General features: G+C 49.4%; 1 protein-coding gene and 1 pseudogene across 4 annotated transcripts in view; one reads left to right on the top strand and one right to left on the bottom strand.

Annotated features, from left to right (window-relative positions):
* Nucleotides 1–12,801, bottom strand: part of LOC129526019 (basic proline-rich protein-like) — a 328,162-nt pseudogene that overhangs the window by 83,956 nt on the left and 231,405 nt on the right.
* The window catches only part of SSH1 (slingshot protein phosphatase 1), a 74,926-nt gene that overhangs the window by 33,977 nt on the left and 28,148 nt on the right, over nt 1–12,801 (top strand). For 2 of the 4 annotated variants that reach the window (XM_031000635.3, XM_055358964.1), the window contains 4 exons: nt 166–269; nt 5,295–5,359; nt 6,450–6,571; nt 12,318–12,386. In XM_031000635.3, coding sequence (XP_030856495.2) covers nt 166–269; nt 5,295–5,359; nt 6,450–6,571; nt 12,318–12,386 — 360 coding nt within the window. Of the gene's footprint in view, nt 1–165; nt 270–5,294; nt 5,360–6,449; nt 6,572–12,147; nt 12,217–12,317; nt 12,387–12,801 lie in introns of those variants that run through there. The other 2 variants (XM_055358962.2, XM_055358963.2) reach the window with 2 other exon arrangements.

The following is a 12,801-nucleotide window of genomic DNA, read 5'->3' as shown; positions in this document are numbered from 1 at the left end:
AGGTTTGAGAAGAGTACTACGTGGAATTATTATAAAAGCAGTTTCATCCTATTTGCATTTTACATGCCATTTGTCCACGCTAAAGCTTTTTCCCCTGCAGTAATTCTTTGTCAGTTTTCCTGTCTGAATTCCGGTCTAACTGTGCTCTGGTCTTATCCTTCCCAGCTTAAGTGAGAGCTTTTTCATGGTGAAAGGCGCAGCCCTCTTCTTACAACAGGGAAGCAGCCCTCAAGGCCAGCGGAGTCTTCAGCACCCCCACAAGCATGCAGGTGAGGGCTCTAAGTTGATACTCTTACATTGGAGCTTCTTTTCTGGACAGCAGAGGAAACTTCATTGTTGGTGATGTTGCCGAGTTTGAAGGCCTTAGACATAGTGGACGCAGGTTTGCAATGACCGGTGCAGGCAGAGGCTCAGATGCTCTCTCTTGAGCAAACCATGCACATTTTCCAACCTTTTATGTCATGTCTGTCTGCGTCAGGAGTAAGGTCAGCAGCGTCCTGCTGGGATGCAAAGATTTCCTCTCTGTGGTTTATCAGTTAATTGCAGGCTGTAAGTTACAGCCTGACTTTTTAACAAATGCAGCAAAATGAATTATAGCCAGATGTCGTCCACTTGAAAATAACCATCTGGAGTGCTGTATACCTAATCTTGGGATGGATTTCTCCAAGCATTTGAAAAACACTCATTTGGAGAATTTCTTGAAGGGCCTTTGGCTCCAACTCTGAGATAGACACTGTAGTAGGAAGTCTTGATTCTGTAATAGTTTGTTTTTAGGAAGTGGACAGAAGTAATAGGGTGAGGATCAAACTGAGTTTAAATAAGAAGTGCCTACTAAGTAATAAGACTGGTTTTCTTAGGAGACTTGACTCAGAACTGAAGGCAGTTAGAAAGAGGAATTCAAGAAATGCTTGTGTGGCCCTGCATGGTATCTCACACCTGTAATCCCAGTGCTTTGGGAGGCTGAGTTGGGAGGATTGCTTGAGCCCAGGAGTTTGAGGCTGCAGCAAGCTAGGATCACGCCACTGCACTCCAGCCTGGGTGACAGAGAGAGACTCTGTTTCTTAAAAACAATAACAACAAAACACACTTATGGCCAGGCACGGTGGCTCTTGCCTGTAATTCCAGCATTTGGGAGACCAAGGTGGGCAGATCTCGCTTGAACCCAGGAGTTCCAGACCAACCTGAACAACACAGTGAAACCCTACCTCTGCAAAAAATACGAAAATTAGCTGGGCGTGGTGGCGCATGCCTGTAATCCCAGCAAGGTTGGGGGCTGAGGCGGGAGGATTGCTTGAGCCCAGGAGGTCGAGGCTGACGTGTCACCACACCCAGCTAGTTTTTTGTGGGTGTGTGTGTAAATGAGGTCTCACCATGTTGCTCACTGTGTTGCTCAGTGAGCCACAATTGCGCCACTGCACTCCAGCCTGGGTGACAAAAAAAAAGGACCCTATCTCAAAAAGAAAGAAAGAGGAAAAAGTGCTTGCATGTAAGTGGATCTTTGTCGTAGGTGGACAGCATCTCAGGGCATTTCTTGGAGAGGCAGTGCATAATTGAATGTCTGTGAGCTGAGAAGGCCTTTACCTTTCAGAACAGCAGCAGGTGAAACCAACCAGCTATTGTGGCCAGTTTTCTTGTGAACATTTTGTTTGTTTAACCTCAAGTCATTCAGCTTCATTTTAGATCTGAGTGCTCAGGTTAGAATTCTACACCATGCAATTTATAGCAAACACCAAGGCTCAGTCAGTATTTTCACATACTGATGTTGATAATATTTAGGTCTGTTTTAAGCAAAGAAAATAACTGTCCTGTACAAGGAGGCAGTGTGGTTTGTGGAAATAGTATTTGTTTTGAAGCCAGGCAGACCTGTCTTCTGATCCTAGTTCTCCAACTTACTAAGCCATCACAGGTCGACTTCTAAGCCTCAGTTTCCTAGTCTTTACAATGGGCATCAAATACTGGTGCCTCAGACAATATGGAAATTTAGAGTTATGCGTGTAACATACCTACCTTTAGTAGGTGCTGTATATATATATGGGTAACTATCATTGTTATTACGATGACTTCTAGTACAATACAGCTATAAACAGACCCTTCATTCTTTTTTTTTTTTTTAAATTATATGAAAAGTTTTTTTAGAGACGGATCTCATTCTCTTGCCCAGGCTGGCGTGCAGTGGCCTCATCATAGCTCACTGCAGCCTCGACCTCCTGGGCTCAAGTGATTGTCCAGCCTCAGCTTCCTGAGTAGCTGGGACCATAGATGCGTGTCACCACACCCAGCTAGTTTGTGTGTGTGTGTGTGTGTGTGTGTGTGTGTGTGTGTGTGTGTGTGTGTGTGTGTAGATGAGGTCTCACTATGTTGCTCAGGCTGGTCTCCAACTCCTGGCCTCAAGCCATCCCCCCACCTCAGCCTCTCAAAGCATTGGGATTATAGGTTTGAGGTGCCATACTCAGCCAGATTCTTCATTCTTGAATTTGCTAATTATTCTGCCCTCTTAGAAATGTAGCTGTTGTTCATGTTTTAATTGTAACACATACGACAAAGCAAATGCTCAAGCTCTGCTCACTAAGTGTCAGATACCTCCTTCCTCTAATCCGAAGACTAGAAGGGTAGGATGCAAGCCACCAGCTGGCTGACTCTTGTGCCCTGAGGTCTGGAGTGGACGATGAGGTCAGAAGGGTAGGATGCAAGCCACCAGCTGGCTGACTCTTGTGCCCTGAGGTCTGGAGTGGACGATGAGGTCAGAAGGCAGAGGGGCCGCCAGCTGTCCACAGTTGGTCTGTAAATGACCTTGGGACAGGCGCAGACTAGACTTACGTTAGTTCCTTTTTTTCCCTAGAATTACCATCAAGTCTCCTGAATGTACCAGAGGCCCCCCAGTAACCACTGTGCAGAGCTGAGTACAATTGAGGGTTAATTCTGTCCTTGGAAAAGTAGTTCAGTTTGTTTCAGCCAGTCCAGTCAATTTGAGACCCTTTCTAGGGCTTATATTCTCTGATTTTTTTGTGTGTGGATGTCAGACTGGGGTTTGGATTTCTGTCTGTCAGCAGTTCCATATCTCAGCAAACAATCCCACTGAAAGAAGTTTATCTGTGTGGAAAATGTCCCTTTCATTTAGGCATTTATCAGACAGGGGTTTGTTTTTGCTTTCCCCAATGCAGTTCTGTGACTCGGGTAGATGGTGGGAGGGCCCAGGCAGGTGAAGAACCAGCTCATGGTCATTGTGTTGCATTGGTGACATGACGGGTGGAGGAAGGGGGTGGGGAGGTCTATGGCTTTCTTTAATGTGAACCCTTATCTCCAAATCGCTCATCATAGGAAGCAGGGTCAACACAGGGTGTTATACACTGTGGAACTGTATAACTGGAGAGGACAGATAAGAGGGGCATGGTTCTTTTCTTTTTTAAATTTTACTTATTGTGGAAAGAATACTTAATTGGCCTGGGTTTGGTGGCTCATGCCTATAATCCCATCACTTTGGGAGGCTGAGGTGAGAGGATCATTTGAGTCCAGGAGTTCGAGACCAGCCTGGGCAACATGGCAAAACCCTGTCTCTATTGAAAAAAAAAGAAAAAGAAAGAACGCTTAACATGAGATCTACCCTCCTGGCTAGAGGCACAAATTTCTAATGACCCAATTCCTCTCTGAGACAGGAAGTGCAATTTGGACATCATCTGTCCTTCTCCCTTAAAATGAAAAAGATGCTTTTGCAAAAGGAACAAACACAATGTTCAGCATTTGAGTGTGTAAGCATTATTGATCCTTTTGGGGTTGTAATTGTGATGTATAGAGCAATTTTTTTTCCTTTGTAGAGACAGGGTCTTATCATGTTGCCCAGGGTGATCTCAAACTCCTGGGCTCCAGTGATCCTCCTGCCTTGGCCTCCCAAGTAGCTGGGACTACAGATGTGAACCAGAAAGCCCAGCTAATTTTTTACTTTTCTGTAGAGATGGGGTCTTGCCATGTTGCCCAGACTGGTCTTGAATGCCTGGCCTCAAGTGAGTCTCCTGCCTCGGCCTCCCAAAGCACTGGGATTACAGGTGTGAGCCACCACACCAGGCTGATATTAGCATCTTTACAGATGAACCTTTCTTCAGAAAGAAATCCTTGCAGATATAAAGAAAAATGTGTAAGCTAGAGAAAAAAAGCAACCTTGGAGTCACACCTGCTACTTATTAATTATGCACCTCCCTTACAACTTTCCCCTCCGTGAAAGTGTGCTCTTCTTCTGACAGGGTCTCTGCTTCGCGCGAGACTCATGGCCAGTAAGAGACTTTCCTCACTGCACTCCAGGAACACCTCCTGAACCCTGGGGCAGCTCAGAGAAGTTCAGAAGCCGTCCCTGGTTACTGCCTGTTTTACATAGTGAAGAAAAAAGAGTACATAATTTTTAGCAAGAAAAGAGAAAATGACAGATTGGTTTCTATTCAAATTATTTCTCTGGGCAACCAGCATACAGCTGCTATCTGTAGAGTCACTTAAACAACCCCCCCGCCCCCGGTTATGGAAATAATGTCTGCCTCCAGTGGAAAATGCAGAAGTTTGAAGTGGGGCCTGGATGGGGTAGCTTATGCCTGTAATCCCAGCACTTTGGGAGGCTGAGGCGTGCAGATCACTTGAGGTCAGGAGTTCAAGACCAGCCTGGCCAACATGGTGAAACTCCATGTCTACTATAAATACAAAAATTAGCCGGGTGTGGTGATGGGCACCTGTAATCCCAGCTACTTAGGAGGCTGAAGCAGAAGAATCTGTTGAATCCAGGAGGCGGAGGTTGCAGTGAGCCGAGATCGTACCACTGCACTCCAGCCTGGGTGACAGTGCGAGACTCTGTATAGAAGAAGAAGAAGTTGTTTGAAGAGGAAACGTGATGCTCTGTCCTTTTTCTCTAATGATTAACTCTTAGCAAATGCCTTACTTCCAGCCACAGCTGTCGTTTCTAGGCACCCCAACCTGCCGAGTAACATTGGCTTGAATGAAATAACATTTTTCTCTAGGCTTGCCTGTATTTTTCACATTTTGTATTTGGAAACCTATACTGTATGTATTTCAGGAAATAAGAGCAACTTTTAACAACATGACAGTAAGCTCCATGTCACCCATCCACATCGCACAGTATTCAGAGTGGTGTAAGAGAAATTCAGACTTGAAGTTTTTGTGGTGATTCTCCTGTGGTGTAGGTAGACAAATTTTAACTTCTCAATCTTTTTCCAAGCCCTCAAAGTCAGCCTTTCAGAGGTTTTTTTCCTAGAAAGTAGGTAAGAGACCTTTTAAAGCTTTCTTTATTGGTCCAACAGGTGACCTGCCTCAACATCTTCAGGTGATGATCAACCTTCTGCGTTGCGAAGACAGAATCAAGCTGGTAAGAAGCAGTGAGAATGTCAAGTTAAAAACATTTTTTTTTAATTTTTGTGAGATGAGGATCTTGCTCTGTTGCCCAGGCTGGAGTGCAGTGGCATGATCTTAGCTCACTACAGCCTCAAACTCCTGGGTTCAAGCAATCTTCCCAGCTCAGCCTCCTGGGTAGCTGGGACTACAAATGTGTACCACCCTGCCTAATTTTTTAAAAAATTTTGTGGATATGGGGTCTTGCTATTTTGCCCAGGCTGGTCTTGAACTCCTGGCCTCAAATGATTCTCCTGCCTCTGCCTCCCAAAGTCCTGGAGTTATAGGTGTAAGCCACCGTGCCCAGCCAGCAAGTTTTAATTTTTAATTGTGAAACTTGGTGGGGAACCATTCGTGAATGATAAGGGGAAAAGCTTTTAGGTTACAACAAATTCTCCTCAAATTGTGCACTAAAGCCAAAGCCAGGTTGACTCCTCAGTTCCCCAGAGGGGCGGGAGGAGGGACGAAACAGGTCTCCACGGCAGTTAAATAAGCTAAATAAGAACTTTCTTTGGATTTCATGTGTTCACTGATTTCTTGCATTTTGGGTGATTCCTCTGAGCCAGGCGGCGTCCCTGGTGCTACAGAGAGAAACGAGGCCTGGTTCCTGCTGTCAAGAACTTCCTCTTTGTGTTTTGTTGTGTTGTTGTTTGAGACAGAATCTCACTCTGTCGCTCTGGCTGGCGTGTGGTGGCGTGATCTCAGCTCACTGCAACCTCCGCTTCCCGGGTTCAAGAGATTCTCGTGCCTCAGTCCCCTGAGTAGCTGGGATTACAGGCGCACGCCACCATGCCCAGCTAATTTTTGTATTTTTAGTAAGAGATGGAGTTTTGCCATGTTGGCCAGGCTGGTCTCGAACTCCTGACCTCAAGTGATCTGCCTACCTTGGCCTCCCAAAGTGCTGGGATTACAGGCCTGAACCACCATGCCCAGCCAAGAATTTTCTCTTCATTTTTAACTCCCAGAGGGAAAGGTAGAACACTGAAAGTGTTGATCTTGCACTGGAGATGGGAGGGAGGCACCACCTCCAAAGGCAGGTTAGTGAGAGCATGTCTGCCCTGTTCCAGGCGGTGCGCCTGGAGAGCGCCTGGGCGGACCGGGTCCGGTACATGGTGGTGGTGTACAGCAGCGGGCGCCAGGACACCGAGGAGAATATCTTGCTGGGAGTGGACTTTTCCAGTAAGGAAAGGTGAGTCTGATGGGCTAGGTGTTCCCTTCTCTGAGGGAGGCAAGAGTTGCTGCTGGACAAAGCATTCCATGGTCCCATATCCATCAGAGGTGGGAGAGGGCTGCGTCCTGATGGAGAGCCTGGGGAGTCGAGCCACTGGGAACACTAGGGTGTGCCATTTCAGCTCTGTGTGCCAGGCACCGTGCCAGCTCCAGGCTGTGCTCTCGGAACTCAGAGTCAGTTGAGAGGACAGAAAGTTATGCTGTTTGCTTAGAGAGGTTTTATGCCAGCTGCTATAGAGTGGGGCACCTTAGCCAGAAATGCTTCCTGAAGGAGGTGACAACAACGCCGAACCCAGAAGGCCAAGCCAGAGTCTGCCAAGGGAAGCAGGGAGACCCTCCCAGGCAGAGGGGCCCGGGGAGAAGTATGGAGATTGGTGGGCCTCGCCTCGGACACCTGACCCCACAGTGATACTCCACAGATTCCCAAGTACTTCATGGCAGGTCCTAGTCAGAGGCTTGAAGTGTAGCTAGTAATTTCCCACTAACTGGAGGCCAAGTAAGTTAGAGCATTGACCCCAAGATGTGTGTGAAATGAGGGTGGAGTCACTCCCCTGACATCACAAGATAAATGAATGCCTGTGAGATCATTGCAAAACCTGGATTTGTTAAAACTAGATTAGACTCCCTTTATTCATCATTCATTCATCGACTCATTCATTAAGCATATGATTTATTTGCATTCTCCTGTGTATGAGGCAATGGGCTAGGCCCAGGTAAACAAAGAAGCAACAGTACACACAGTTCTTGGCCTCAGAGAGCTTCTAAGTGAGCATGGAAGACAGTCACAACCAGGTAGGCGGGAGAGAATGACCGAGAGGTGCTGGGGTTTTGTGAGACCGCAGGAGGGGGTGACTGTTGAGAGCACCTGGCAGGACCTTTCTGGCAGGAGTGAAGCCTAAGCCGACTCTTAACGGGCAAGTGGGCAGTCAGGCGAGCTCTAGGGTGGAGGCGGAGCAGCAAGGTGCGTTTGAAGAGCATTTGAGGCAGAATCAACAGCAGAAACCAGTCAGGGAGGCCGTGAGTGTCACGGTAACAGTATGGTCTTGTCTTGTTCCCATGAGAGCTTCTGTAAGTCACATGCTAGCGACTGAGACTTTGATGCTTGTTAGAAGGAGATGAATAAAAAAGGGAGGACATTTCTTTTATGACATGGCCCCCACCCCCACAGTACATAATAAATAGCACTATGAGAAATTTTCCCATGACACATGTAGGAGATGGAGTTGGGGCTGGCCTCTGTGGCCTTGGGGTTTTTGGGAACCTGGGGCTAGGAGAACCTGTAGCATAGGAGGTGTTCGGATGTGAGCTCTGAAGAGCCACTTGGAGACTGGAGGGCATGGTCCATTAGGATGGGGTGCCACCAGGCAGGTGCTCTCAGAAATGCCCAGAGCCCCATCTATTTGGCCATTATCTGTACGGTTCTGAGGCATAGCGGTGTTTAGTGTTGACCGTCTTGCGGTTGTAATTGTTCTTCCAGTGACTGTCTAGCTTTTCTGAATCTTTCTGAGGCAGGGACTTCCCTCGCAAGTGTGGCCTGTTCCAATAATGCTTTCTGATCCCGAACGGAAATCGGCCTCCCGTGGCCTGTGCCCACTGTCTTGATCCTAACCGTGGGAGCAGTGTGGAAGCCCAGTCCTCCTGACTGTAGAGTACAGCACACCTACAAAATGCCTCTGTGAACATCTCATTTAACCCCTTCATCCCCCTGGGGTGGGTAGTGCTACCTCAGATTTTACACATGACAGTCAGAAGCTCATGAGGCTGCAGTGATTACCCCAGGGTCATCCCGGTAAGTGGCCGGGCTGGCACTTGGAGGCAGGGCTTTTCCTGTCGACCTGCTGAATGAGTAGATGCCACTCATTCTTTCCCAGCAAGCTGCAGCTCTCTTCCTGTACACCGCCTTGCTCATTCATTCACTCCTAGGTTTATCATGTATGGACTTGCTAGCTCTTTCCCTGTGCCGGGCGCCCCGCCAGGTGCTGGGGCCACATCAGGGAGCACGGCAGACACACCTGCAGTCTCACAGAGCTCACAGGCCAGCAGTCACGGGAATGCCTTAGATGCACACGCGCATCCCACTCCGCTGCTGCCTGGCTGGAGGAGACTGGCCCGTGTGCTCGTCCGCACCGCCCCCATGGTGCTCTTCCTTCCCACCCTCTCCTCCCTTTGCCTCCCCTCGGCACCCCGACTTCAGTTCTCGCAGGTCCCTCTCCCCGTGGTTCCCTCGCCTCTCCTGCATGCTCTTCCCTCAAGTTCGAGTCTCTGCACCCTCTGAGCAGGAGCCACGGCCCACCTGTGGGCACCGACCCCAAGGCCAGGGCAGGTCTCTGAGGTTGGAGAGGGCGGTCGAGAGGCCACCCAAGATGAGCAGGGGCCTGATGGGAACCGGAACTAAGCAGTCTTTCCTGTCGCTGGGCCTGACACAGCTGCCTTCTGTGCCCAGGGAATCCCGGGGGCTGGGAACTGGGCCTTCTCCTGCAGCTCCCACATTGCCCGGGCACCAGGCTGTTGTCTTCCTTCCTGGCTTGAAAAAAGTCCAGGTCCCCGCCAGAAGCCTTTGGCCTGCTGAGGGAGCAATGTACTTGTTTTTTCTAAATTCCTGCCTTGGGATTTTGTTTTTTTATTCCCCCTGCCAAAAAAAAAAAAAAAAAAGGAAGAGACAAGCATTACCCGCAAAGGGCATCTTCATAAGAGTCCAAACGCTTCTCCAGAAGGCAGCATTGGAATGGCGGCTCCTGCAGCAGGCTTGTGCACTCTCACTCAAAGTTTTTGTTTTTGTTTTTAAGATGGGGTCTGTCTCTATCACCCAGGCTGGAGTGTAGTGGCACGATCTTGGCTCACTGCAACCTCTGCCTCCCGCGTTCAAGCGATTCTCCTGCCTCAGTCTCCTGAGTAGCTGGGATTACAGGCATGCACCACCATGCCTGGATAGTTTTTGTATTTTTAGTAGAGACAGGGTTTCACCATGTTAGCCAGGCTGGTCTCGAACTACTGACCTCAAGTGATCCACCCTCCTCGGCCTCCCATAGTGCTGCGATTACAGGCGTGAGCCACTGTACCCAGCCTCACTCAGAGTCTTATATCTGCATATGCATCTTGGGAAGACCGGAGCAGCCACGCCACCTTAGGGTTCAATCGTGGATTCTCTTCTCTTCTCTTTCTTCTTTCTTTTCCTGTTTTCCCTATCCCCTTCCCCTTCGCTTCCCTTCCCTTTCACCTTCCCTTCCCCTTCCCTTCCCCTTCCCTTCCTTTCCCCTCCCCTCCCCTTCCCTTTCCTTCCTTTGTTTTTTTTTTTTTTTTTTTTTAATTTGGAGACAGGATCTCGCTCTGTCACCTAGGCTGGAGTGGTGAAATCAAGGCTCATTGCAGCCTCAGCCTCCCAGGCTCAATCACTTATCCTACCTCAGCCCCCTGAGTAGCCGAGACCACAGGCACATGCCACCATTCCCAGCTAATTTTTTTTTATATATAATTTTTTAAAAAATCACTATTGCCCGGGCTGGTCTCAAACTCCTGGGCTCAAGCAGTCCTCTTGTCTCCACCTCCCAAAGTGCTGGGATTACAGGTATGAGCCACCACACCCGAGCAGGATTGTTTTCGATTCGGATTGGGAACATTTTGAATGCCATGAGCGTGCACCACCATCCACACATCAGTGTTTTGCCATTGGTGAAGGACTCCACGATGGGGTCTTGGAACAGGTTGGTCTCCTGCCTGGACCTCCAGACCCATCTGGCTTCTCTGTTCCCGCCATACAGGCCCTAGGAACTTGGAGCCTGCTTTCTTCTTCTGCAATTTCTCCCACCCACTTTATCCTTTGGGGTCACTCTTCCTCTAAAAAGATTCAGCTTCCCTTACTATGTATCCCTTTCCTGCTTCCCATGTATGCTCCCCAGGTGGAGACAAGAGGACTGCTTGAGCCCAGGAGTTTAAGACCAGCCTGGGCAATATAGTGGGGCCTTAGCTCTATAAAAAAGTTTTTTTTTAAAAAAAGCTGGGCATAGTGGCATGTGCCTGTGGTCCTAGCTACTCAGGAGGCTGAGGTAGGAGGATTGATTAGGCCTGGGAGGTGGAGGCTGCAGTGAGCTGTGATTACACCACTGTATTCCAGCCTGGGCAACGGAGCAAGACTCTGGCTCAAAAAAAAAAAAAAGAAAAAGAAAAAAAAAAGAAAAATATGCTTCCCATGGGTCTTCCTTCCTTGTAGAAATCTTATTGTTAATCATTGTAGGACCGCTGGAAACTCACAAAAGTAACAGCTAGGAGATGATAGGAGATGCGTGCAGTTGTTGCAGTCCTGCATGGTCCCTGTTCCATGCTCCTGGCTCTAGTTGAAGGCCGTGAGCAGAAGTCCCCCGTGGGCTGAGCCTCTTGAGCATCTCTGTCCAAAGGAGGCCAGCCTAGGGGCTTAGGTTCCACATGGTTTCATGTGCCGCTTATTTCCTGTGGGCAGTCTCATCCCTGCCCCCTTGACCTCCGCCTGCCCTGGAAGGCCCCGCCCCTGACCTAGGCCTGGCCTTGGCCCTGCCCCCGTCCTGTGCTCTCTGCAGCTCTCTGTGCTGTACCCACCTCCTTATCAGTTCCTGGTGAGGGTTGTCAGGGCTCAGGTCGGGTCTTCTAGACCGCACGTTCTCAGGGCACCATCTGACCTGGCTTCTGCCTGTTGGATTTGGGCTCCATAGGGACCCTTTCCTTGCCTCCTCCTGGGGCTGACACAGCCACGTGGTCCCTAGAGCTCTGTGAGGCCCAACATAAATTTTATTTTGCAGTGCTATAAGAGAAATACTAGTTAGTCCCTCCAGAGTGAGTAGGATGGCACGGAGGGACCTGAGAATTTGCCCAACCCAAAAGCCTGAGTGTCATTGGCCGGAAGGGCTTGGAACAACCTTCCCCACAGATATAGAAGCATGGGGTTGAGAAGAGTCCTGCTTGGGGCAGGGCGCTACCTGGGAGGGGAGCTGGGTCTGTGATCCCCAGAGGCCCCATTCACACGGGCACACATAAAACATGACCGTGGTGTTGGCAGCAGCAGAGATGGAAGCATGAGATTCCTGAGGTCCATGGAGCTGGCCCTTGGCACGGTTACAGCGGCTTCTCACAAGTCGACTTTTAAATGCCTAAAGAATTTTCATCATAATCTGAGGACTCTCCGATAAGCCCTTTCTTTCTTTCCCTCTGTTTTTCAGTGGCGCCAGTCTCTGCAGTCATTCGGTCTCATTTCACTGGTAGGATGGGCAAAGCAAAACCAGATTAAGCGAGATGGTAAAACTGCAGCCACACTAAAGGCGCAGGTGCACAGGTCCGAAAGTGAGCTCCGGGAACGGTGTGAGCACGCTCCCCTCCCCGCCACCCAGGATAGGCCAGGCCAGGCTTGGCTGCCGGTGCTTGCCTATGTACCCCCAAGTACACATGTGGCCTCCGCCAGCAGAGCACTAGCCCTGGGCAGCTGCCTCCCTGCTGTAGAGTGGGCGTGCGGTCAGCCCACACTGCACCCAAAAGCCTCAGCTGAGCACTTACGGAGTTGTGTCCACAGGGCCATCCCAGACCTGTGTCTTCTAGAATTCATCAGTGAACAGTTCCTATGCAGACAGCCTACTCCCACACGTACGTCCAACAGCCCGTCCTGGACCAGGTGGTGAGCTGGAAAGGCTGTGCACGTAGGTGGGTAGACGCTGACTCCACACCTCTTCTCTCCCCACTCGCAGTAAAAGCTGCACCATTGGGATGGTTCTCCGACTGTGGAGTGACACGAAAATCCACCTTGATGGAGATGGGTAAGGAGGTCTCTTTAAAAGATTCTCTCACTGTATGTAGTAGGCATTGAAACACGAGCTGGTTCAGGCATCCTTGGATGATCATTAGCACTGAATGACACGTGTGGCGGGAGTGTCACAGCGGGAGAAATCATATTGCCCTCGAGTGAGAGGGCATGAGGGAGGGTATGTTTTGGACGTCCGATTGGGGAGTTTAGCTCATGAAGTATCAGTGGGAGTGATTACAGGAGATATGCTGCTGTGTGAAGTTCAAGACAGCGGTAAACCGATACCCATCCGCCACCTCGATGGGTTAAGTGAACTCTCACCGCATGCCCTCCATGGGGCTTGTCCTGAAAGTTCACGGACTAATGTGGTGCAGCAGGAACTCACCAGCTTTGGGGGTACAGGGAGAGACATACAACTGACAGGCACA

Source organism: Gorilla gorilla, chromosome 10 (assembly GCF_029281585.2).
Source record: "Gorilla gorilla gorilla isolate KB3781 chromosome 10, NHGRI_mGorGor1-v2.1_pri, whole genome shotgun sequence".
Taxonomy (NCBI): Eukaryota; Metazoa; Chordata; class Mammalia; order Primates; family Hominidae; genus Gorilla; species Gorilla gorilla.
This window is presented reverse-complemented; position numbering and strand designations above follow the sequence as displayed.